The 26445-nt window shown below is 48.5% G+C and overlaps 2 protein-coding genes and 1 pseudogene across 4 annotated transcripts; 2 read left to right on the top strand and 1 right to left on the bottom strand.

The window, feature by feature from the left end:
- The first annotated feature begins 10659 nt into the window (after nt 1-10659).
- On the top strand, nt 10660-11540 carry LOC101771175 (annotated as a pseudogene).
- An 8781-nt stretch (nt 11541-20321) lies between these two features.
- Nucleotides 20322-21454, top strand: LOC105914857. Its single transcript, XM_012847913.2, has 2 exons — nt 20322-21187; nt 21276-21454. The coding sequence occupies exon 1, from the start codon at nt 20474-20476 to the stop codon at nt 20831-20833; it is 360 nt and encodes a 119-aa protein (XP_012703367.1). The 5' UTR covers nt 20322-20473; the 3' UTR covers nt 20834-21187; nt 21276-21454.
- A 175-nt stretch (nt 21455-21629) lies between these two features.
- LOC101757634 (probable UDP-arabinose 4-epimerase 2) lies at nt 21630-25654 on the bottom strand. Of its 3 annotated transcripts, none has more exons than XM_012847912.2 (11): nt 25406-25654; nt 25031-25174; nt 24541-24665; nt 24005-24118; nt 23811-23918; nt 23631-23722; nt 22960-23101; nt 22771-22871; nt 22566-22695; nt 22331-22475; nt 21630-22224 (listed from the first exon to the last, which is right to left on the bottom strand). In XM_012847912.2, the coding sequence occupies exons 2-11, from the start codon at nt 25089-25091 to the stop codon at nt 21998-22000; spliced, it is 1245 nt and encodes a 414-aa protein (XP_012703366.1). In that variant the 5' UTR covers nt 25092-25174; nt 25406-25654; the 3' UTR covers nt 21630-21997. The 3 variants fall into 3 exon arrangements, with proteins under 3 accessions (XP_012703366.1, XP_004976825.1, XP_022684177.1); XM_004976768.4 differs by having other exon boundaries at nt 25031-25154; nt 25406-25653; XM_022828442.1 differs by lacking the exon at nt 25406-25654 and adding an exon at nt 25299-25321 and having other exon boundaries at nt 25031-25154.
- Between the last annotated feature and the right edge of the window lie 791 nt (nt 25655-26445).

Here is a 26445-nt window from a genome sequence, read left to right as displayed (position 1 = left end):
GGTGCCAAATCAGAAACCACCATATGGGAGCAGAGTACGCAACACGCAAACCGAATTTAACAAGAAGCCGTCGCGGTCGGCGACAGCTCCTCATCTCGTTGGATCACGGGCTGCCTCTCTCTTCGGACTGCGCAATAATGTTGCTGGCGTCGTCCCCTCATCACCACCTGCGCCGGCGTGCGGAGCCAAACTCCAACGCAATGGTCTCGCCGGGAAGCGCGCACTGCTGCGCTACTGCACTACTTCACCTTATTTTACGCAAAACGAGCCACTATAGCGAAACTGTTTTGGAAGCCGAGTCCAAGGGCTCGTTTAACAGGATTGTGGCTGAAACGACTCTGGTTTTAGCTTCTCTGGTGGAACAATTTTTTCTCTCCAGCTTATGTGGTTAGAAAAATGTTTTGCAAAACGGTTTCTCCTAAAAATTGAAAATGGGCAAAATGGGTAAAATATCTATAATACTTTTTTTTTCTTTTCTTCTTTTCCCCTGTCTTTCCTTCCCCTTCCCTCTTTCTTATCCATTTGACTCCAAAGGCAAAGCCACCCATCGCCCCTACCTTGCATGCTCCCCCACGCTGATGGTGCCCTCTAGCCGGTGGCGGTGCCCTCCAAGTCCACCTCGTCCCCCGAGTCACTGGCCCTCCAACCGGCGCTGCCTCCTTCCCCATGGCGGCGCCACCCTGCAGCGCGGCAACACCCTCTGACCTTGCCTCGTCCCCCATGTCGCCGGCGCCCTCCGAGCTGCCTACTCCCCCGCGCCGCCGGCGTCCTTCGGCCCCACCATGGAGGGGGCAAATCGGGGACTTTGCCCCGTGGATGAAATGGAGCTTCGGGGAGCTAGTTTTTTTTTGTCTCCATCGATTCACTCCAGAGAGTGGGAAATGCAGGGCTTCCGTCGTGGAGATATTTTGCTCACGCTTCTTTGGTAGGGCTTCGCCAGAATCCAATGGTGAGGCTGGTTGGGAAGCCCTGCCAAAGGGGACCTATAATGAACTAAAAGCTAGATGAAATTATTATTATTAGCTTCACCGACTTTAGCTTTACTGGTGAATCTATCGGAGAAGCCCTCCGAACGGTCCAAAAAATGAGATCCAAGCGAAGAATTTTCGGCTGGCCTGGCCTCATCTCGGAGGATTGCGACCGGCGGACAACCGATGAACAGCGCCTTATTCAAAGATGACGAGAATCATGGCTCTGGAAAGAAAATACGTCTGCGTCGTCGGCGACCCTAGGACCAACGCGGCGGCGGCGTACGACGGTACGAGGGCCACCTGAACTCTCGGCTCGGTAGTCGGTCACAGACTGTCTGCACTCGTTTCGTCAGTCACGTTGCTCACGTACATATTGCCATTTGGGTCGGCAAACTGTAAAAATTGCACTACTCACAGCAGCACCTACAAAAGCATCGAAACAGATGGTGCCAGCGGAAGAGAATAGCAGAGGGTACACTATTTCATCTCGTTTATAAAAAAAATCTTTTCTTCTTCTGGTAAACACAGATAAAAAGTATGATGCACAAGTACCCAAGTAGAAAGTACAAATTTCCTGTCCAACAACGACACAAAAGTCTAGCCTCACACCTTTCATTATCCTCTCGCCTAGTATTTATCAGCAAACGACATTGACAGAACCAGCTCCAAAGAGAGGCACAAGTGGGTTAGTACTCCCACATTATATAATCCATCCGTTTCAAATTGTAAGTCATCCTAACTTTCTTAGAAAGTCAAAAAATTCAAATTTGATCAATTTATATAATAAAATACTAACATTCATGGTTTCTTTATTAAATATATTTTCATAATATATCTATTGGTGCTATAAATCTTTATGATCCTTCTTATAATTTTGATCAAACATAAAATAGTTTGACTCTTCAATAAAATTAAAATAACTTACAATTTAGAACGAAAGAAGTATATACTAGCTTCTTTGCCCCTTCCAAACACGCTCCAGCAACGATGACGGATCGGCGGAAGAACCCATTGTAATCTACTACTTAGTAGCTGGAGAAATGCAATTTATGTAGGATTCAGCGCGCACGACGTGGATGGTTCAATTCAGTATCCATCTCGATGCGATGCATGCTTTGTCCAGAAATGAGGATCTCTTCCGAGTTGGACCACCGGCAGCTGGATCATTTCTTGGCCAGCCAGTCAAGTTGGCCTGCCCACGTTTTCCGACCTGTTCGCTTCAGCTTATTTAGCCGGCTTATCAGCCACCAAATAGTGTTTTTCTCTTAAAAAATCAGCCGTTTCAGCTTTTCAACCAGTTTATAAGCTGAAGCGAACAGGTTTTCGTTGCCGCCCGTGTATTTGAAGACTTGACTTTGGACGGGCGCACGAGTAGATACAAAGCGGTCTCTATCATCGATGATTCATCAGGACATCTTCCCGCGACACGTCAGAAGTGACAAGGACGCTGTCGCGTACATCATGTCTAGTGCTACGGGCAAGCAGAGGGACCGGCCTCTTCCCGGACAACATGAAGTGCAGTCCTTTTCGGCTTCTGGTGACGCGAGGCCCGCCGCCGGCGGCCCGCCGCCGGTCTGTGGTCCTAAACTCCGATGCACTCCTCGACTATAGGGCCAACTGAATGTGCGTTGCAGCAGCACCAAGGTCTCTAATTTCTCAAGAGCGCCTCTCAAGTTAAGTGCTGCGCGTATAACAGGACAACTCGCAGCAGGGACACAACGGGGGCAAAAAAGCGCAAGCATGGTCGGTGCATCTGCAGGGAATTCAAAGATCGCTGCCACTTGGACGGCTGACCCGCGGGGAAATTTCTTGGAGGACGCAGGACAGACACTCACACAGGCACGGCGACATCAGCGGCTCGGTCGGGCGGGGACTGCCCGGAAAATGGCCGCGGCAGCGCAGAGTCTCTGGCTGAGCCTGTCCGGTTTGATTCGTCTCCGTGGGTAACTCGGCCACTGCACTGGATTCTTGTCTGGTCGGGGAAGATCTCCTCCTCGGCTCCCCTCCCCAGTTGGGAGGCATGTTTAGTTCCCGACTTTGACACTATACAAAAAGAAGATTCTACATCACATCAAACTTGCGGTACATGTATGGAGTATTAAATGTAGACGAAATCAAAAACTAACTGCACAATTTTGTTGTACTTTGCGAGATGAATCTTTTGAGCCTAATTAGTCAATATTTAAACAATAATTTACAAATACAAACAAAACGCTACCGTGTACTACAGTGCTACAACAGTGATTTTGCATCTTTAAAATTGGGCAACTAAACAAGACCTTGGTTGAAGTACTGCAGGCTGTAGAGAATATTACCCCCAGAGGCCAAAGTCCTTGGCTCCTTGCGCGCCGGTGAAGTGGTTCCATTCCCGTCCTTGCCTCTACCGGTTGCTTCGTGAAAACTTCCAAAGGTGGGAGCACACACAAAAAAAAAGTTCCTCTGCAGGCAGTGCAAAAGTTCCTGCGGAACGTCGCACCTCGCTTCATTCGACATCTGGCGTTTCAGCATTGGTCCAAACTTGAGTTCTTTCTCTGCTCACATCATCGTATTTTCTTCTCCTTCTCCTTTTCCTTTTTCCCTTTTTTCAGGAGGTTGCACACGTGGGTACCACAAGTGGCGGGACGACCCTCACGAGCTCCGGCAAAGACAACATGGACCGGAGCGCAGTTTCCAAGGCAATTGCGCACCTGATACTCTCAACGGAGCTCGCATTCTTTCTGGTTCTGAACTTCTGATCCCGCTTTGCACATGGACCACGATGTACGCATGCAATTCGCCTCGTTTATAGGAAAATCCTTTGTTTGCAAACAAAACATGGATATATGCACACGCACGGCATGCATTACTACGTAGTAAGTACGTGCTCGCATACAAACCTCCATCGAACAAATTGTGAGCAAGCTCATCTGGTTACCCATTCGACATGGGCAAGAGCGGACGTGGCGGCGCAGTTTTAAAGTTTGCTCGCTCTTTCCGGACACCTTCGTCCGCGAAGGAAAAAGAAAAGAAAAGAAAAGAAAAGAATTCGAGAAGCAGATATCAACGCAACTTGCGTCAGACAGTACGAGCTGAAAATTAAATATCATGCACCACGTCGGCCGTTGTCAACTGTGCCTCCGAAATGCGACGTGTAGCTCTGTGTTTACAGCCGTCCAGCCACACCGCTGCTCGCCTGCAATTTCGTTGATCGGAATTCAGAATCAAATCTATGGCTCCGTTTCTTTTCGCTTATAAGCGGTTTATAGGTGAAAATAAGCAAGAATCTTGTCAAATATTTTGCTTATTTCTACCGATTCTCGCTCGTGGTAAGCTACTTTAGATATTTGAACTACGAGAAGTAAAAAGTAAAAAGTTAGAAGTGAGAAAATCTTCGCTTAGATTATAATCCAAACAATCCAAACTTGACTAGAAGAAACATATACAAACAGGACCTATATACCCCGTTCGTAGAGATTAGGGAACCTTGCGATGCGATATGACTTGAGAAGGACGGCCGGCTTGGCATTTCTGGGTGAAAGATACAGCGAGCTCATTGATAGAATGATAGTGCCAAACGGGCCTGCGTTCCTCAACGCTTTCAACGGGCACGGACCGGGAAACTGCCTACTACTGATAGTAGTATCATTGGAACGTTGCCATAACGACGTGCATTTCATCCGTCACCTCGTCGTCACCAAAAAAGAAGAGGAGATGATCTTGCAGCAGGTAAGCAGCAAGCACTGTCATCACGATTCACGAAAGGTCACTGTCCCCTGCATACTTTCTCAGAAGTTGGGATTTCCTTTCGAGCAGAGCCGTCACCGACCACCACAAGATTGCGGCCGGTCCGTTATGAACCTTTTGTTTTCCCCAATACTATAAGTAGGATGCGGACCCTCTGGTGTCGAACACGAAGGCCGAAAAAATTATGTTATCAGTGTCTTGCGCAGCTATTTAAAACACACACAACTAGCATATTATTAAAAAAAAACACCTTCCATGCTGTCAGCATTTCTTCAGAAAGGACAAGGGATTCGGTTGTGTTTTATTTTATTTCAGCATAAACGGGCATGCCAACAACGTTAAACTGAATACAACAGACTGGCTTGCATTATTGGAAGTTGGTAGAATATGCACAGTTACTAGATCGTGTATGAACTAGGGGCTATTTATGAACCTCAGCTTACAATTGAAAGTTGTGGGGCTTGATTGGTCGGTTGGTTTAAAAGGCGATTGATAAATTGAGCGCTTGATGAAAGTTGGATTGAAATGAACTCCAAAGTTCAGTCACGACCAACTTACTACCATACCAATACTGTACTGGGGTCTCATTCCAACAATATACTGTACAAAAGGGGGGAAATGCTGTACAGAGGATGCACAAAAGTGGTGGAACACTAGTTGTATCAAAGTAGTGCTACGATCCGTGGCTCCTGTTCTTTATTTATGATACAATCGCCATCTTTTCAGAACGCTAACAAGAGGCTCTTTCTTCGTCTCCCCGCCGCCGTCGTCAGGGCTGTGGAAAGAACGAAGAAATACGTTTAGTACGAGTACTACGTCTTCAGACTTGCACAGACTCAAGATAAGAAAAACGGAGTCATGGGATATTCCAAACCTTTGCATCAACAAGGGCACGTGCAGGCCAGGGCGCCATGGCGTTGACCTCGCCGCCGTCAAGCTCTTCCTCCGCCGCCGCCGGCCGCGGCGGTTGGGCACCCCTTCCCGTGACCATGGACAGGTACACTGCCCAAACGGCCGCCAAGAACATCAGGAAGAGGAGCAAATCCTTGACCTTGTTTAGCGACGTCTCCGCATACGCCGCCACCTCCGTCCGCACGTCGCCGGCCACGTAGCATTCCGTGCCTTTTCAACGATCGATACGATACGAATCATTTGCTCCCGGCCATACGACCCGACACGCACTGCGACGACGAAATGGACGCTCTTGTCAGGATTCAGGCATTCAGCACCGGTCCTGGTAGCCGTCTGTCGCCGGATGCACTCTCGCCCTGACCAAGCAGCGATCAGCCGAGCTAGCGCCGTTGTTCCGCGTAGGATTCCAGCCGGTACGATCCGGCCCTGACAAACGAAGACGGCCGCCGCCAGCTTCTCATCCCAGGGACAGCGCCACGAGGTCACATTACTTCAGTGCCGTGCAGAATCCTGGAAAAGGACGTTTCCAACCGCCGCGCCTGGCTATACGACTTTGCAAGTCAAGCGAACAATTTGCAAACAAGACTCGCCTGCCTGAAAATCCAAAGTATTCAGCAAGGGAATTTTCAGAGTTGTGATCGGAGCGAACGCGACCACGTGACGAGTGACACATGAACGGAGGAAAAAAGATGGTGCCGATCGAATTCCCGGTGGACAAGTCAACCAGGCATCCAGGCGGTGCAATTTCCCCACGATGAGGTGAGGTGAGGTGATGCCACCTTCGAATTCGTCCCCTCGACTTCTCGAGGTAAAAAGACTGACAAGATACGAACGCATATATGATGTGATGCGTTAGTGGAGCTACATACCCGTCCACACTCGCTAGTCGTTACTCGTCTGCAGTTGAGAGAATAAAATCTACGCGCTCGTTCAGAGATCGCACTGTCAGTTGCGGCATGACCCGGTTCAAGACGACGGCTTGGTTCCATTAGTTTTTTACGAAAACATGACGCTCGGCGATAACGACGGCTTGGTTCCCATGGCGAAGAAGACGCGGTAGAGACGGGCGAAGAGATAAGACGCGGCGAAGACGACGAGTAACGGCTTGGTTCCCATGGCCGTGCCACCGCGCAGCGAGGTCGCCTGGTCGCGTCGGACCGAGTGCCCACGCGCTCATCGCACGCCGCGACTCAGTACTACACTCTGCCATTGGGAGGGTACGGACAAACTTTTCGCATCCAAATCCAAATAATTGGTATCTACTCTTTACCCTCCCCAATCTTACCTGTATCCAATAAATAATTAATTTTGTATTACATATATATATATACATATCCAATTGATTAATTATACCCTCCCATTGTAATGGGTATATAATTTTCTAACCATACTTGAGCCTGCTAATAGGGCGGGGGCAAATGGGGATTTCGGGTCGGATTCTCGAGTGGGATTCATTTGCATGGGTAGTAATGGGTTTAGAGGCCAGCGGGTTAGGGTAAGGTGAGTCCGCTACATTTGCGGGTTGGGGGCGGGTTAGAACGGATCATTGTTGACCTCGCGTAGTGGGTTCTCACAGAGTCACGGGGGCACCTATCCTCTCGACTCTCGTCGCTGCACTCCCGCAAGGAGAAGGCTACAACGCCGCCCTCATCCCCTCCCTCCCACGCGAGGTCCTCCTCCAGTCCTCCACGGCCACATCGAGGTACTCCTCTTTCACCTCCCCTCTCCATATGCTCCTCCGCATCACCCCTTCCTCTTCTCCTTAACGGCTCACTTACTTCCTTTTCTTGCTAGATCTGTGTGCGTGTGTGTGTGGGGGGGGGGGGGGGGAGGTCCATAATGAGCGCCGAGGGCCGCTGAAAGAATTTGATGGCGTCTCCGGTACCAGGGAACGGTTGGGGCTCAGCGCCAAATTGATTTAGCGCATCTCGATATTGGCGATTAAGATGTAGACCTCGCTGCCAAATATTAGATTCATGATCCTCAAGAATTTTCTCTTGAGAAAGGTTAACTTGCCTCAACTCAGAGGTAACCTTCTGCTTAGCAACTAAATCTTTCACCTATGAGGTTACGGTCATCTTGGTTGTCTCAAGTTCCTTACAAACTTGTTGATAGCATTCCGCATCTTTCTCAATAGCCGCGCGACGATTTAGCAAAGCTTCTTCTTGATGTTGGTTTTGATTCACTAAGGTCTTAACCTCAAGAGAAAGATATTTATTGTTACTTTCCATCTGAGCAATCTAATCCTTCAATTTCTGATTCTCCGCTTTAAAGTCATCTTTTTCAATGCGAAGGTCTTCCATTTTATCAAAGACCTTCAGGCAACCAAGTTTCCTAGCAATAACACCTTTCATTGCATAGGTAGTCATCAAAGTGCAGAGTTCAAGACCATTGAAGCCCTGAATGATAGCTTCAAATTCTACGAGCAACAATTCCTAGAATTTAATAGTTGAATAAGGGTAAATTCGGTATGTAAAAGTCGGTTGGTCTCCCTATAAAAGGGGAGGCACCCCAAATGTTAAGGGTTCACATTTTTTGAAGAAATACAGGCCCTAGAGAGTTTGGTTTCCCACTCATGTGCTCTTTCCTTAAGTGTTTGGTGAAGAGCTCGCTCTGAACCAACACTGACAATCTTGCAAAAATAGGTGTATATCTTCTGCTCATCTGATTTACACTTCTCAAAAGTTTTAGGTTGTTACTGTTAGTGTTGGTTTCAATGATAGATTCTGGATATGCACTGTCAAATAGTCAACAGTTACCGCTATATGTGAACTGCACTATAATTTTACAGTAAGATAACTTCGTTAATATAATGGTTTACTATTGCATATGTAATTGATAGAGATAATTTTGTCACTATCTGTTACCTTGCATGTCATGGTATATGTAATTGACACTAAGATAACTTTGTTGCATATCATCATGGTATAATTAGTTGATAGTTGGCTGTGAGTCAGAATCGATATTTCGAGAAGCTCAAATGGATCCTAAATGTATATGATTAATTTCCAGTTGTTAGACATTGATATCCTATACTAGGTGGGTCTCTTGTTCTCAATGAACCGGACAACCGGTGTTGGACAAAAAATGATTTCTCACCTTTTACTGGACTGATTATTGCGGCAGTGCACTGACATGGTGTTTCGGTTTCAACTTTGAATCTTTTTTGCAATATTTCAGTAGAATATCTTAGTCAGCAATGTTACTTGGTTAGTATATAACATGTTGCCATCTTGATATGTTTGGCCTATTTGCTTGTGTTGGTTCAGTAACAGCAAATGTACTGATAGAGCCTACTTGCTTGTGTTGGTTCTAGTTGATATATTCACCGCTCGAAAGGTTTGACAGTAGCTCAAGATTTTGATGATATATTTGGAGGGTGTTTCGATCCTGAGCTAAAGTTTAGTCCGTGTCGCATCGAATATTCGGATGCTAATTAGGAGGACTAAACATGAGCTAATTACAAAACTAATTGCAAAACCCCTAGGATAAATCGCGAGACGAATCTATTAAATCTAATTAATCCATCATTAGCGAATGTTTACTGTAGCACCATATTGTCAAATCATGGACTAATTAGGCTTAATAGATTCGTCTCGCGATTTAGCCTAGGGGTTGTGAAATTGGTAATTAGCCTATGTTTAATACTCCTAATTAGTGTCCAAATATTCGATGTGATAGGGGCTAAACTTTAGCCTGGGGATCCAAACACACCCTTGGTCTATTGATACTTCCCATCCATTTACTTGCAGATTGCTTTTCATACATGTCTGGTTTTATGCTTAGTAAAATGCATGCTCAACCTGCTAGTGAACTAAACATGGATTTTTCTATTTTAACCCTTTTAAATCTAAATTTTTAATAATAACCTATACCGAGCTAAATTTTCAAAAACTAGCCTTTTGGTCGCACCCAAATATTTTGACGTGACAAATACTCGCACCATCTAGTTTGGTGTGACCGAATGCCACACTGGAACGGAGGCTGACATGGAAGAAGCTAGGTCCCTCAGTCGCGCCAAGCGTGATGGCGTGACTGCGTCCATGCAGATGCGCTAGCCGCTCGCTCTGTCCACTACTCTAGTCATAGTGTCAGTGTACCGGCACTAACTTCCAAGGCAAAAAGGCAGTGCCAATTGCCAAGTTCATGTGATGATGACCATGCAGTAGCACTAGTATCAATGAGGAAACAAAATGCTAGGCTCACTGTACGCATAGAGCTGTATCAAAGAAATTTTTTTTTTTTTGCATGTAGTCATGATAATATTAATGAGCAGTACTTTTCTTATAAACATATATATGTAGGAACTCTAAAGCTCAATATATTAATAAAATGACACCGTATGCTTATAAGTTATAAGTAAATATATAAGTATTTATTTTTTTACTTACCATATGGAGTAGTGTTATCTAAATTGCTTTGACTCCTGTCAAAAGATAAGTATAGCTTATTTTTTTTTTATCTTTGGATTGTCATACGCATGTGTTATGTCCGGCATCACCTTCCATCGACTTAGGTCCTGTTTGGATCCACCCACTAAAGTTTATCTAGCTAAAGTTTAGGAACTTTCTTTTTGTTAGCTAAAGTTTAGCTAGGGGTGTTTGGATCCTCCAGCTAAATGACAGTTGAAAAGGTATTTTTCTATTCTATCTCTCACTCCTACTTTAAATACTTTCCCTTCCGAGGGGCAGTTTAGTCTTTTATCACTTTAGATGGGTTCATAGCAGCTAAATTTAGATAAAAAAGTAAGTTGTACTTATCTCTTGACAGGAGTCAAAGCAATTTAGATAAAAAAATAAGCCGACAACTAGGCTCGGCGCCGAGAGCTTCTTCCATTCCAAGTAGCAGATTGGATTTGTTCGGTTATTTTGATATTTTGTAAGAGATTAGTTAGGAGATTTGCCCGCCAATGCCATTGGTTACACATACTGGTTAGAAAAAAAAAAGATCGACACTTCTCCCCGTGCCTGTTCATCTGTTCTACCACCCCCCCTTCCCTCCCTCTCGCAAACTCCGTTTCGTCTCCTCGGAACGAAGTTCGCCGTGCTGGCTCATGGTGCTCAACCCCATCACCGCCGTGGAGGTGGTCGTCTTGTGGCCGTTCACAGAGGACCCCGCCGAGGCCTTCCTCGCAATCATGACGGCCTCGCTCGCCGACCGGCGTGCCTCGCGGTTGCCACAAACAGGGTCGTCAAGTACTGTCGCACCACCGTTGGCAGGGACCGGGCTATGCTCCGCGCCCCGAGGTTCCGCTTCGACATGGCCTGCAGCAACCTCCTATCGGTCGGCGCCACGGTGTATCTCATGGATGACCGGAGGAAGCTCTGGCGCGCGGAACTCACCGCCGTGGAGCCTAAGGTCGAGGGCAGGGACATGGCTTTCGCGCTCCCACAGGGGGAGATCAGGTGGCGCCACTACTTTGTCGAGTCGCTCGGCCACGCCCTCCTCATGGTCTCGGACGATCACCACAAGCGCCTCCAGCTCTACAGGCTCAACTGGGACGCGAGGTGGTGGATGCGCATGCCCACGAGTGGCCTCAGTGATAATGTGTTGCTATTGGGCCGTGTGGGCTCCGCAGTCGTGCCGGCGTCGGCCGCCGCAGGCCACTTGCCTGGCATGGTTCTGGTGGTGTGCCAGCCATGGAGGTCGACGATCCTGCATATGGTCTTGAACTTTTGTGGTGGTGGAGGTGAGCAACCTTGGTTCTGGACGGAATCGCGGCTCGAAGCTGGACTGGATGATGATTAGTTGGTGATGAGGAAGACGATGCCGCAGCGGCCGGACCAGTTAATCATAGGTGACTTCTTTTGGTTCTTCCCCGCCATTGATCAGAGTGATTATTTGTTGGTGGCAAGATGGGTGTCTCCCAGACTTCTTCCTTTGATGTCAGGAAGCAGCACAAGCACAAGCCAGGTCGGGTTAGGTGTAGGATGACTGAGGTTAGCTTGAACTTGTTAAGTAGTTGTTTGTTCAGTACTGGTATAGCTAGTTGAAACATGTGCATCCTGGTTCTGCAAAAACGATTGAAAATGTGTAACATTTGACTTTTTATCTCGCAATCTGCGTTTGTTTTTTATTCTAATTTGCATGTGGTTAGTTTCAACCAAGAGCAAATCAATTCCAATTTAACATTTGGTGGAATGATATACTCCGCTCTGATGTCATTTAAGCGGGTGAAAAACTCCAGCAATTGGTCACTGTAGCCGTCGGGTACTGTAGCTCGCAAAAAAAAAATCCTAACCAAGGATAATAGAGACTATTTGCACCCGTTCCTATAATTTCTGGAGCTGGAGTTTGCATCGTTAGCTAAACACGTTCGTAGCTCCTATTTTTTTTTGGAGTCGTGGAGCGGAGCTAAAAAAGTAAAGTTGGTGGAGTGGAGTTATTTTTTTAGAGTGGAGAAGTCCCCAACATGCCCATAAGTTAAAATGATTGTCATTATATTCCAAGTAGCAATGGTCAAAAGGCTGCACGCCAGCTTCAAAAACCACTAATTAATCATGTGAGGAAAAACTAGACTTGCTAGTTAAAGCAGCCAAGAACTCCTGCAAGGCTAAGTTAATTAACCACTAATCCTAGAACTGTCCTGTTACCATGCATGCATCGGCCACATATCAAAAAGCATCTCAAGCACAATGAAAGTATTGATGAAGCACAGCGAAATAAAATATTGCTATGAATAGTAGAGCCACTGTTGCAAGAAACCGACATTCCACAATTCAAAAGCGAGATGCTGCTGATTCGCTTGGGCCCCTCGCGCTTTCACCCGTGTGCTGCTGATTCGCTGTGCCCATGTCACCATGTGTGTGGGACTGTGTGGGCGGTAGGGCAGCCGCGCTCCGCCCGCGGAGAGTACGCGCTGGGCGCCCCGGCCGGTTGGTTGGTTCGGTGGTTTCGCCGCGCGGGGCCGACGCGATCTAGAAGACGACGATGGTTGGCGCCCACATTCTCGCTTCACTTCCGGGAAACCGTGAAGCCCGTATCAGCGTCGGACGCAGGCGTATATGGAAACAAAAGGGAAGGCATTGCTGGCGCGGCTGCAGTAGCAGTGCCCACGTCCGTGGGAAAGGAACGTCCGTGTGCAGGAGCCTATGAATTCTCATGGAACTACTACTGCTCTGTATCCTCCATTCACTCGACAACGACTCGTCCAAGAGGAGCCTAAAAGTTTCCTCGTCCCTTCCAACCACCTTCCAGCACCGATATGATGATTCCGGAACATGTGCAGCACGTAGCCACGCACCGTATGACCGTACGTATGCCTACGTCCGCATTCCCCTCACGCTCGAGCGCCCGGTACTATGCCTTGTTTAGTTGCCCAATTCTGGACAACCAAAATTACTGTAGCAACACTGTAGCGTTTCGTTTGTATTTGTGAATTATTGTCCAAATATTGACTAATTAGGCTCAAAAGATTCGTCTCGCAAAGTACAACAAAACTGTGCAATTAGTTTTTGATTTCGTCTACATTCAGTACTTCATACATGTACCGTAAGTTTGATGTGATGGTGAATCTTCTTTTTGCATAGTGCTAAAGTTGGAATTTTGGAGTGAACTAAACATGACCCTAGTTACCTTCGAAAAGAAACCTTGCGAGAGGGGAGGCACATTGAACGAGAACAGTCGCTAGAAGAAGAAGCGAAACAGCGCCGGATTCAATCATTCCAAGACGGCAGGCATCAAAGCCACCAACCTGGAAACTGCATGCGAGTGGCGACAAGAAACACCTTTTAGCAACTTATTCCATTCACAACGGTCACCGCCGCTGCAAAGTTGCTCTGCAGACTGCAGGTAGGTCTTCTCGGAAGTTACGAGATGCTCAGTCTGACGGCTTTCAGGTTAATCACCAGTTATTTTTCCAGTCTGAACTCTGAAGGGTCTGAAAACTCACCAGGATCAAGATGTGCACAAATTAGCAGAGCGCCGTTCGCACTTTGTTGTACTCTTGTATTGCAGACAGGTCATATTTCCAGAGCCAATGCTCTTGAGCTCCCCTTGCTCTGAATAGTAGATTGGGTTTTCCATCCACTCGCAGCTTATCATACACTCTCTTTTTTTTTCTAGTAATTTTTCCACCGTGAATATCGACATGCTTTCTCAGAAGTTGCACGGTGCAAAATTTGGACCGGAAAAGAATCTGAAGTTTTTCTGGTCTGGTAGTTGTAGCAGTCAGTATCGTCCTGTAGACTGAAAACTCCAGCGGAGGTGTTCTGCTAGTCTGTTTGCCCCATGGCGAAGCGAAAGGGTGAAGCGAAGAGCTTTTCTTAAATAAATCGAAGCAGATCCATCTGAGGCCATGTTTAGTTACTCCCAACTTCCAACTTTGACACTATGCAAAAAGAAGATTCTCCATCACATCAAACTTGCGGTACATGCATGGAGTACTAAATGTAGATAAAATTAAAAAGTAATTGCACAGTTTTGTTGTACTTTGCGAGACGAATCTTTTGAGCCTAATTAGTCAATATTTGGACAATAATTCACAAATACAAACGAAACGCTACAGTGTGCTACAGTGCTGTAACAGTAATTTGGCACCTCCCAAATTCGCGAACTAAACAAGGCCTGACCCTGCCTGCCACGAAAACAGCAGTCACATGATTCCCCAAGGAATGAATATACACAAAGCAGACGGTTCTGACTAGTCCTGTCAGCATTTGGCGCTAGTTTAAATAAGTTTCCAGCGCCTGACAATTTAACAAGCCGAATTACCGAAACCTGCTGAGGGCGAATTACAAGGGATGATGCAGGAGTAAACAATTTGCACACGAGTGAATGGCGTTTGTTTTCTTGGTTTCATGCCATTTGGCGAGTTTGTTTGGGGGGCTTGCTGGCTTCATGTCATGTGGCTGCTGCCCCTCCTGCAAATGAGAAACTACCATTTTCCAAACACCATGCCAGTTTCAAGCTAGTAAGGATGCTGTAAGGAAGGATCCTTGCAATTCTTATGCAGGAGGTGTTCGGTGGTTATAGCTCCTGCAACCTGCATTATACTTGGAGCCTTGGAGGTCCAATCTGAATCTGAATGACCATGTCCCAGCATAGAGTTTCAGGGAAACATCATACCCCTGTGGTGCGATTTTGTTTTTATAAAGTAAAAAAAATGTCTTCCTCTTCAGCTTCAACTATTCTTTTGTTCTTCAGCATGCGATAAAAATTAACTCATGATTAATCCACTACAGAGATATATTAATGTTGCATTCCCACCATTTCTATCCTTGTAAAAAAAGAAAAACATCAAACTGGTTAAGGCGTTAATCAGCTAAAAATGGCAGTTTGTCTATGCATAGGAAGCATCAGAGAAGCATCCGGTCCCTGCAAAAAAGAAAAAAACGCCATTGTATGCACAAACAGAATTATCTCAGACATTTCTAACGGGACGACGTAAAACTTCCCGCCAATTTCCTTCTTCCACACCACCACCAGCTCCCAGCAATTATATAAAAACACGGCTTCGACGGCTTTGCGCGATCACCCGCGCACGCACTTCGAAACTTAGCTCCCAAATCCATCAGCGCCATCCGCCGCCCCCGCTATGCATCCGGGGCGCAACGGCCATGGGCGCCGCCGTGGCCGTGGCGCCGCCGACGCCGCCGGCTTCATCGTCACCGGGTTCGCCGCCGTATTCACCGCGGTGTCGTACCTCCTCACCGTCATAGTCGGCACCGGCATGGGGGACAACGACGCCGGTGGCAGCGGCGCTGTCGTCGTCTTCACCCCCGGCACCCAGTGCCAACTCATCCTGGCCTTCGCGGTCATGTCCGCCGGCCTGCTGCTGATCATGAACGGGATGCGGTTCCGCGACGCGCGGCCCCCCATCTTCGTCCGGCGCGTCGTGGACGCCGCCGCCGCCGTGCTCTGGAACGGCGGTGGTCCTGAAAGGCTTCTCCCGGTGCTGATCATACTCGTTTGCTCGGCTCTTGAAGCATGGTTTGACTTCTTCTGACGATGACGCCCAGCGAGATGCAGAGTTTCAGAACACAGTCTACCGGTACGTTGCCCTGCCAATAATAGGCAAGAGGTTAATCGGTTAGGAAATTAATAGGGCACTCCACTTCAAAAACACATCTTCAGTTCTTCACTCCACCAACTTTATCCTTTTGTAGCTTCACTCCACCAACTCTGGGAAAACATGAAGTTATTGTACATGTTTGGTTGGTTGCAGTGTTCCAGCTCCAACTCTGCAAAAACATGGAGTTGTTGTAGTGTTCCAGCTCTAGAAACCTAAAAATTTGCTGTGAATAGTCTATTTTACCTTTGTGAATGGTTCCGCATGTCAGTCTCCTCTTCTCCCCGTCCCATCCTCTGCTCGCGCTTGGGGACGTCCCTGTGGCGCTGCGGGAACTCGAGCCGCAGGCACCGCTGCCGCCGCCCGCCCCCATGCCGCCGCCGAGGCCCCCGAACCCGCCGCGCGGGCCACCGCCGAACGGCCAGTGCGCGCCGCCGCCGGGCCCCTGGTCTTTGCCTTCTTTCTGTTACCTGTGCAAGGTCGTCAGTGCAATGATTTATGCTCGCAAGCCTGAATGTTTATACCCAACAATTCGAAGTTTACTCGATAGAAAGGCACAGGAGATAAAGTCGTTAGCACACCAGGATCATCCAAGCCTGCAGACCGGAGATAGAGCGTTTCACCGCCAGCCATATCACGCATCTTCTCCGTGTCAATCAGCTCGCCGGCCCAAATCAAGCACCTCGTCATGCCGCCCTTCGTCCCGCTGCTGCTCAGATCAGCATAAGCGTACGCCACACACGAACAGTTCTTGGCGCACTCCGCCGCGCACTCCTCAGAAGTCCGGTTCCGGACGAGCACGAACTTGTCCGGCGATTTCATTTCCGGCAAGGCCAAGAAACCGTCACCGTCGCCGCACCGCAGCGCCTCCTTCCGCCGGCACCCTCGCGAGAACCTACCGCCGCTCCACTCCTCGGGGTTGGTAGGCTCGAAGCCGTCAAGGCACCTGCACGCCGTCGACCGTGAAGCCCATCCAGGGGGCGCGTCCCGTTCCAGACGAACACCTGGAGGGACGTGTCCGGGTCCGCGCCGTAGGTGAAGCTCCCCGGTGAGGGGTCGTCGGGGCCAGTGCGCGCCGCCGCGCGTTGACGACGATGGTGTCGGTGGGGTGGGCGAGCGCGGCCGCGGCGCGGGCCAGCAGCGCCCGCAGCGCACCGTGCGCCTTGGGGTTGGGGGCGGACCTCCTGAACCGCCGCGCGCACCACCACGGCGGTGGCGACGAGCGAGCCCAGGGAGCTCCAGCTCAGGGCCGCCCGTGGCTTCATGCCGTCGGTGGCAGCTCGCAACGTCAGGCCTGCATCTCTCTCTCCGGCCAGCAGCACCGGCGCGGCGCCCCCGCGGCCGGCCAAGCGGGGCAGCGGCGCTTGTTCCGGCCAGCTGCAGCGGCGCAACCTGCCGCCTGCGAAGCCCCGCGGCCTGCAGCCCCGGCGCGGCATGGGGCTCGGAGGCGGCGCCCGCAGCCATTTTCGCCGGAGATTGGGGCCGGAGGCGCCCAATCCACAGGCGGCGGTGCTAGTTCGAGGAGGAGGCGACGGGAGGATGGGAGGGGCCGACGGGAGAACAGCGCTGTTTTGTTTTCCGCGAAGCGGTACGTGCACGGTGGGTAGTTCTACGTGAGGTCAGTAACTCGTGTTTTTGAAACACTTTAAGGTACATAAGGGCTCCTTTGGCAGAGCTTCGGCTCCGACTCCACGCGCTTACCGAAGCACGGAGGAGTCGGAGCCACACCAAACGGCATCAATCGCGGAGCCGTTTTTTGGCACATTTGGGAGGAGCCGGAGCCGTTTTAAGCCCGCATGGTGGAGCCCAAAAAAGTGACTCCGCAGCTCCGGCTCCGGCTCCGGCTCCGCACGAGGAGCCCCTCGCGAGGAGCCCTGCCAAAGGAGCCCAATATGGATCTGGCCTTTAGCTTCAACTTTTTTCTGAAGCTAAAGTTGGTGGAGCTAGACGTGTTTGACTGCAAGTTTTTTAGAGTTGGTAGAGTGGAATTAATTTTCCTGCAGTGCAGTGCTACCAAACACCCCTTAATACCTTTGTGTTTTCATGCTTTTTTTTCCATGTGTGTATGAGTTTTTTTTTTTAATTTTGGGATTCATGGGCATGGTGTTTAGGGATGGCAATCGGGCAGGTATAGACCCAAGACCCGTGGGTTTCAGACCCGACGGGAGCAGGGGCGGGTCCAGAATCCGCCCCGTGGGTCTCGAGTTCAGGGCCCTGACAATTGGCGGGTGCGGGGGTGGGTTTTTTCTCCCCCCTCCCCGCGGGTGACCCTCGGAGCCTCGGCCCAAACAAATAGCCTAGCCCAACAACACAACCCTAGCTATATAACTTACTCTCCCACTCTCAGATCGGACTCTCCCTGTCTCCCTCTCAGTGTGCCGCACGCGGGCGCCCCCGTCTCCCTCGCCTAGTCCACCTCCGCCGCCGGGTGCCGGCCGCCCGCGCCCCTCGCCCCCTCATCCCGCTAGTCGCCCATGAGCGCCGCTAGGCCCAGGCGCTGGCCGTCCATGCCCCTCGCCAGTCGCCCCCTTCGCCTTGACTCCCGCGAGCGCCGCCGGACGCCCACGCCCTCACCCCCGGCGGACCCCCCGATGCTGAAGAGGCGGCGGGCAGCGGCGACAGACGCCGGGCGGAGCGCGAGGGCGGCGGCGAGCGCGGCCCCGAAGGAGGACGGCGCGACGAGGAGCTTCTTGACGAGGCCGGCTAGCGGAGCCCCTTGGAGGCCACGACCTCTTTCTCTTTCTTGGAGCATCGCCCGCGCCCCTCGGCGGCTTAGCCCCCTCACCCACGACGATAGCGGCACGGACCCCACGGCCACGGGCGGCAGGGCCGGGGGGCAACGCCGGCGACAGGGAGCCCGGCGGGGACGGGTCGGGTGTCGGAGGACCCGCTGGGTTTTGAGCACCCGCAATTTCGAGATCGGGGCAGGATTTCCACCGAATAGGATTTCAGGTTCGGGGCAGGTTTACAGTTCAGGTTTCGGGGTGGGTCCGCGGAAGCTTCACCTGGCTCCAGCCCGCCCGGTTGCCATCCCTGGTGGTGTTCTCTATTTGATCATTTTATAAGGTTTATTACTGTCAACAGAAGGGGCGTGCGAAATGCGCGAGATTTTTCCTAGTTGGCCAGTTTGCCCCCGGAATCAGCACCATCGTGTCTGATTGCACGGACCCACTTGTCAGTATCACAGTCAACAGAACGCTGGCTAGTGTATGCGGTGCTGACAAGTGGTTCCTGTAATCTAGATCTGATGCTACTTAAGTACTTGGGGGCAAACCGGCAAAGGCTCAAGGAAAGATTAACTGGGATTATTCAGACGCATTTTACATGTCTCTTCAATTTAATGGCAAACTTTATAAAAGGTCCAATTGGGGAATATCGCTAGGATATAAGGGCCATGATCCAAAGATAGAACACACAGGGTGAATAAATAAGTGTGTAAAAGCACATAAAAAAATAGGGGGCTTTAGGTAGTTCTTCCTCTAGTTTCTCCCTCTGCAACTACATCCTTTGGATAAAAGTGTACTGATGCTGGGCTTCTGGAGTCTGATTAAGCTACACCATTCTTTTGTTTTTCTTGCTCCTCCTTTTTTAGTGATGCTATATGTAAATGTAATCGCATGTTCTCTGTATAATATATTTGCATGTGAGAAGAGAAATCACTTGTCCAAAGAAATAATAAGTTGTGTCACTGTATCGCATGACATAATAAACAATGAACTGAATACAACAGACAGCAGCTGCAGCAGGTACGGATGACTCGGGGCTGTTTGGATCCTTTAGGCTTAAGTTTAGTCCGTGTCACATCGGATATTCGGATGCTAATTAGAAGGACTAAACATGAGCTAATTACAAAACTAATTGTAAAACCCCTAGGCTAAATCGCGAGACGAATCTATTAAGCCTAATTAATCCATCATTAGCGAATGTTTACTGTGACACCATATTGTCAAATTATGGACTAATTAGGCTTAATGGATTCATCTCGCGATTTAGCCTAGGGGTTGTGAAATTAGTTTTGTAATTAGCCTATGTTTAATACTACTAATTAGTGTCCAAACATTCGATGTGACATGGGCTAAAGTTTAACCCGGGGATCAAACAACCCCTACGGAGAGACTGTTCCAACATTCGGTGGTTTCTGTTTCGTCTGATGACTAGGCAGCGGCAGCTCGCGCGGCCTCGCGCGCCTTCCTGCAAATTTCTCAGGCACATTATCACTGCTTTCCCGGAAATCAAGTCTACAGTCCTGCGATGATCCTTGAATTATTGGATATGCCCAGCTATAGTGTCGATTGCATTATTGGTCTAGATGATATATGGACCGGAGTTCAGAGCTTGTTACCCTTTTGGCCTGCAATGAGTTCAGAGTTTCACTCGGCAGGCCGGCAGAAACAAAACTATCTACCGGGTAAACAAATTGGACGTTGCGTCGGCTCACCCATAAAATGTGTATTCGGAGACGCGAATCGACGCAATGCAAGTGTGAATAAAACTTCGACAGCAAGGGAAGTGTCGGAGAAGGGCTGCGCGGCATTCGTGACAGCAATTCGACGAACAGAGTACATCTTCCCAGATACTTCTCACTTCTCACAGCGGAAGTGCAATTTCCGTGCTGATTCTACGCAGCTGCACTCTCCCCCTGCTCGAGTATATATATGCAGGCGGTGCAGCCTCGATTGAACCCCAAGGCTGCGCTTCAGCAACCACCGCAAAAGGTCCCCGGCCCGTTCCCGAGCAGCGGCGGCGGCGGCGGCCGGAGGAAGGGTTCCAGTGCGGCAGTTCACTCCCGCCGGCGCCCACGCTCGTACCAGAAGGCCGCCGCGCCGACGCCTGCCAACGTTCCTACCAGGACGAGCACATGTACCGTGCAAGGAACGGGCGCGCCGACTTCGTCGCCACCGGGCTCGCCAACGTTATCACGGCCATGTCGTACCTCCTGTTCGTCGTCGTCACCGCCGGCCGAAACGACCCCGGGGGCACGCCGGTTGGCGCCGGCACGGTGTGGCAAGCCATCCTGGCGTTCGGGCTCATGTCCGCCGGCCTGCTGATGGTCACGTACGGCATGCGGGCTCCAGGCGCGCGGCCTCCGGTTCTCGTCCGCCGCGCCGCGGACGCCGCGGGCGCGGCTCTCTTGCACGCGGGCGGGCCTCAGAGGCTGATGCCCGTCGTGATCCTGCTCGTGCTGTCGTTTCTGGAAGCCTGGTTCGATTTCTTCTGACGACGACGCCCACCCTGCTGCAGGTGCAGAGTTCAGGCTTCAGGCTTCAAGAGCATGCATGTCGGTGAGTTCATCGAGCCGATTTTGCGAGCGATTTAAAAATATTAGGAAATTACCTAACGCCCCCTACTTTGAGGAGTATTTCCTCGTTTTCTTTTTCTGTGTCCTAGAGGGTTTTTGGGTTCTTTTAAAATCTCAAGAGTCAACGGAAGGGACATGTGATTTGCATTTGAGCTTTCCAAGTTGGTCACTTTGCCTTTGCCAAATCAATGCCATCGTCTCAGTTTGCGCGGACGGGCCCACTTGTCATGTGCCACAAAGAGCGTTGACAAGTTTAGGCCGGGCTAACATGTGGTGATATTCCTAAACCATACTGTACTACTAGGAGCAAAATTTTGAGAATGATTATGTGGGATAACTCAAACGCATTTTTACATGTCAGTTCTATCCAACGGACTTCATGAAAGTTCCAAATGGAGAATACCGCTGGAGTACAGGGGCCAATGATCCAGATATGGAATGTGTACAGGAGAGTGAACCAATCAGTGTATAGAACCACTTTCTAGTCTCCCTCTACATCCATCTGTCATGACCCTTTAATAAGACATGAAATTGCACTGATGCTGGGCCTCTGATTAAGATAGCATTCTTTTGTTTTTCCTTCCCTGTGTAGGGGATTCTGTGTGTAACCACATGTTCTGTAAAATATTTTTGCACGTGCGATCACTTCTTTGGAGGAATGTATTCACAAGCATGGCAGACAAAAGCCTTGTGTACACTTGAAATAAGGAAGGAATAACACGTAAACTTATTTCTATCCTTTCATTCCACCACCATAATAGGTTTCGTACACAAGATTGATCTACTCTGTCTACAACACAATTTTGCATTTGTGTTATTATATAGTGCCTCAGCACATATCAGAACAAATAAAATGCCAACAATCAAAAGAGAACCTATATGTATGAACCTAATCAAGATGTTCTCTCTGTGATTCTGTCTTCTTCCATATGACTGCACATGGACCCATGAACAAAAAATTTCAAGACTTTCTGTGGCTGTCTGCGATGTTTCTATGGTTAAGAACCAACTGTCTGAACTCTGAAGCCTACATGACTGCACATGGACCCATGAATCTGCATGATGAACCTATTAAACTCTGAATCAGGCTGATCCATATCCGTTTGGGTGGGCTTTCTGCCATTTCCACGCCTGGGAAAGGCTTTGGCCAAGATCAGTGTATTGAGCTGTCCAGTTGAGCTCCCTGTGGATTTTCGATGGGTCGCTGTATACCTCAGCATAATCTCCCGGTCTACGGTTAAGATATGAAACCTTGATGGAAGCTCCTGTTGCCATCTTGCAAGCTTCTACAAACTCCTTCACTGATCTACCTGATAAGACATGAAACACCATGTTCAGGAACAGGGGAAGGTATGATGTTAAATTAAAGGGCGTCTTGTGTGAAACTGTTGGTCTGGTTATTGATTTTTCAACAACCTTGTCCTGTGCCAACATTGTAGATTCCAACTTTGCCAGGCTGCGCTTTATCAAGAGCTTTGACATGGGCATCAACAAGATCTGTGACGTCGATATAGTCTCTAACGCAAGTTCCATCTGTAGTGGGGTAATCTTTTCCATGAACCTGAACGAGAAAACAAGCCATATATAGTCGTTATTAATGTGAAATTAATGAATGTGTCAACTTATACAGCTGAATGAGCATGTAGAGTACCTTTAGCCCTGGAACGATTCCCAAAGCTGCAGCAAAGCAAGCACCAGAAATCCGTCCATGCTCACGCAGCTCTGGCCTCGGAGCTTCTCCTAGCCGCCCCTCTGGGTCTGATCCAATCACGTTGAAGTATCTAATTTATAGGAAATGAGGATCAGGTTAGAATAATTCCATGGATTATATTCTATATAGGCTATGGAAAACCAACCTTAAGATCATGACAGCCATGTTTGATTTCTTTGACTTTGTGAAATCTAAGATGATGTCCTCTGCCATCTTCTTCGCTTTACCATATGGATTGATAGGATTCTGCATTGATTTAGAAAATAGTTAGAATCAGACTGATGACAGAATACATAAAGTTTAGAAAAGTAAAAGCTTGCATCGAGAGGCCAACCTGAGGAGTTGTTTCTACAATAGGCATCGTATCAGGTTCACCATATGTTGCACAAGTACTCGAGTAAATCAGAGTATTTACATTATGTGCCGCCATTGCTTCAAGCACTGTCAGTGTATTTGATGTTATGTTGTGGTAGTACCTGTAATATCAGTGTTAGAAGAGCATATGCATAGTATGATCAACATTTGCTATAGATAATTTCTGCAGAGGGCACTAATACCCAGAAAGTAGCACATGAAGGAGTTAAATGAGCATAGTGTTTCAAACTTCCACTGCATCCATTTAAATTATGGATGCATATTTGAGATGGACAACTTGCATGATCAATGAATTTTGACTTAACGCGTATTGTGGAAATAGATCGCCATATTTTGCAATTTTGTTCCTAGAACAAAAGAAAATAGGGGTTGTTTTGCTACATACATATAAGAAAATGCACTTGAACCATATAGGGCCAATATATGAAATATTTGAGCAATACTCCCTCCGTCCCAAATTATAGGTCGTTTTAGCTTTTTTAGATTCGTAGATTTTGCTAAGCATCTAGATATACGTTATGTCTAGATGCATACAAATGCTATGAACCTAGAAAACCCAAAACGACCTATAATTTGGGACGGAGGAAGTACAAGAAAACCAGGATATTAACGCCTAAATTAAGCCTTTACCTGAGTGGCTCTATTGTGCTCTCACCAACATAAGCAACAGCAGCAAAGTGCATTACAGCATCAAATGCATTCTCCGAAAATATTTTGTTCACCTGACTATTGGTTAAGTGCAAAACAGATCTCAGCTGTGCAGAAATGTAGACACACACAAAAAAAACAATAAGCTCAGACAAAGGATACAGCTTTGGCATCGCCTAAATCAGCATAAATAAATTGAAGCCTTCCAGGCTGTGGAAACAGCCGTTGCAGAACTCTTACAGCTCCCATGTTACCTCTGGAAAGATTATCCTGTAAAGATCAAATGCCGGAAGTTGGCATTACTATCAAATTCCAACAGTGAGGAATAGAAATGCAAGGTAGGTATAAGAATTTACCACAATGGTAACTCGGTAGTTGTCCTTAAGGAGACGAAGAGTAGCATGCGAGCCAATATACCCAGCCCCTCCTGTCACTAAGACATGGGTTACCCCAATTTCATGGCGAGAGAACTGCAGGACAAGTGAGTGCATTAACAAGATGCCTCCAGTTTGAGAGAGTAAAACTGCTAGTAAAGAACTGCAAACTGGTGAATTGGATGGAAATCTGAAATGCCTCTATGGAATTGTTGAAAATCTGAAACTGTACACCTCTGAAATAATTGTAACCATCAAGAACTAATGATGCATAAATGTATCTGGAAAATAGCCCTAGCACACTGGATTTAGAACAGCCAACATTAAACCATGAGAAAGAAGGCATCATTCATTGCACAAGTGTTTCTCCAATCATGATAATGGCAGTTCCCTGAAGAATTCATCGCATTAATGTTTTATGGAAACTAAACAGTGTACTTAAGTAGTCTCGAAGAAGGAATAATGATAAGTGCAAACTCAACAGCAAATGGTTAGGTGTGGAGAGATTCAACACACACCACACTGGTACCGCTGAAACTAGGCGACTGTTTCAGCACAATTATGCACATGACCGTGAGGGCAGCAGCTACGGCGATCTTCCCCGTGAAATTAGGCTTCCGTCTCGTATCAGTGAAGTCCATCCCTGCGAAAGAGACAGGGCAAATTTAAAAGGTGTGCAGGTAAACTCGTAATGGGCTGGCCCCAACTGCGGTCTGTGACCGAGAAAGATCAGCTAATTCGACTGGTACGCAACATCACTCATTTGAGGAACCAGTAGGTTTAGTATTAAATTCTGACGTTGAGCACACTGTCAAAACTAAATTTACATGATCAGATACTCCAGTAGATTTTTTTTTTGGTGGCAGTAAATTCCACTGCCAAACATTTGGTTCATAACTTATTCATTAAATTACATTTGCTGTTTAAAGCCAGATCAGTGGAATTAGAAGCAATAATGAATTAAAGAACAAAGAAGCAAAAAAAAAAGCAGGGACGGAATTGACGTACCTGGCAAGATCCAAGGCCTAGTGGTCCTAGCCTGGCTTCTACTCCTCGGGGTTGCTGGCATGTGAAGTCGGCTCCCAAGAATGAAACCAGCAAGAACTCGACCTCTCTCGTCTTACCTTGCAACCTGCATCACGCAACTTGCACCTGATTAAAAATCCGTCTCAAGATCAAACCAAAACTTTGCAAGTCGAAGTACCATCTCCACACACACGCGCGCGAAAAAACAAATCTCCGTCAACAGGTAGAGAAAGCACCAGCAGAAACCAACCGAGGATCAGTGTCCGCGAATAACGCGTTGGCAAGAACTCAGAATCCTGGACGGACGAAAAACTGAACGAACGACGAGAAGAACGGATCACGGAGAAGAGCCCACACCTCGCGGCCGCTCGCTCGCAGATCGACGACGGCAGGCGGAGGAAGGGAGAGGCCGGATTCAAGCGGCGATTCAGCCGCGCCGCAGCGAGATCGGTGCGCGTCCGCGAGCCGCGGAAACGGAGGGAGGCGGCCCAGGTGTCCAGGCCAAGATGGGGAGCGACGCGGTGCGGAGGAGGAGGAGGGGAAGGGGAGGGAGGTGGCAACAAAACTGAGGAGGAGCAGGTCGTCGGGGGGCGTTTCGACACTACCGGGTCATAATTAGCTTCTGGGTTTATTTATGTGGCAGTACCAGAATCTTTTTCGCTTTTTTTTATTTCTTCTTGAAGAATCTCTAATAAGCAATGTGCCGTGCTGGATTCTCGCGTATTTGTAAAAAGTTAAACCCCCTGTATCCCCTGTTTGAATTTCTTTTCCCTGACAACATTTCGTTGTGGGTCCCTCGTACAAGGGGTACGTCCTCGGCCAAACTCTTCTTGAATTTTCCCGGCAAAATCATAAATGTGACGAGTCCCCCGGCTGCTTTTCATTTGGTCAGATGATAAACTGGCTTTTTGCACCCATGTCCTGCCTAGTACTACCATTACACATAAATGTGTTATAAATCTCCACAGTCCACCACCAATTTTTGTACCGTAGAAAAAGGTAGCCCTGGCATGCTTCAGAAGGACACGAGGGGGAAAGCAACTTGGAATTGTGAATGTGAATCAGCTTTAAGTGCTTCCAAAGGACTTGAGTCTAGTAGATTAGATAGGGTAAACTGCGTTGCGAGCTTTGCACAGAACGGGTAGCTTGGCGGCGAGAAAGCGGCAAAGGTTTGTGCGAGTCAATGGCTCCCCCCAAATTCTTTCAACTCCGTGTTGCTCATGCCACGCGATTGGGAAGGTGGCTTCCCTTCACCTCCGCAACACGGGCTCCACGAGTTCTTTTCCGCTTCGGCAGCTTCGTCGCCTCGCCGACAGGGCCCGTCAGTGCAGTGAGGTGCGCTGCACTGCACCCTCCGACAACGCAGGATTCAGGGATCTGAGGCGCCCGTTTCTGCT

Source organism: Setaria italica, chromosome VII, assembly GCF_000263155.2.
Source record: "Setaria italica strain Yugu1 chromosome VII, Setaria_italica_v2.0, whole genome shotgun sequence".
NCBI lineage: Eukaryota > Viridiplantae > Streptophyta > Magnoliopsida > Poales > Poaceae > Setaria > Setaria italica.
This window is presented reverse-complemented; position numbering and strand designations above follow the sequence as displayed.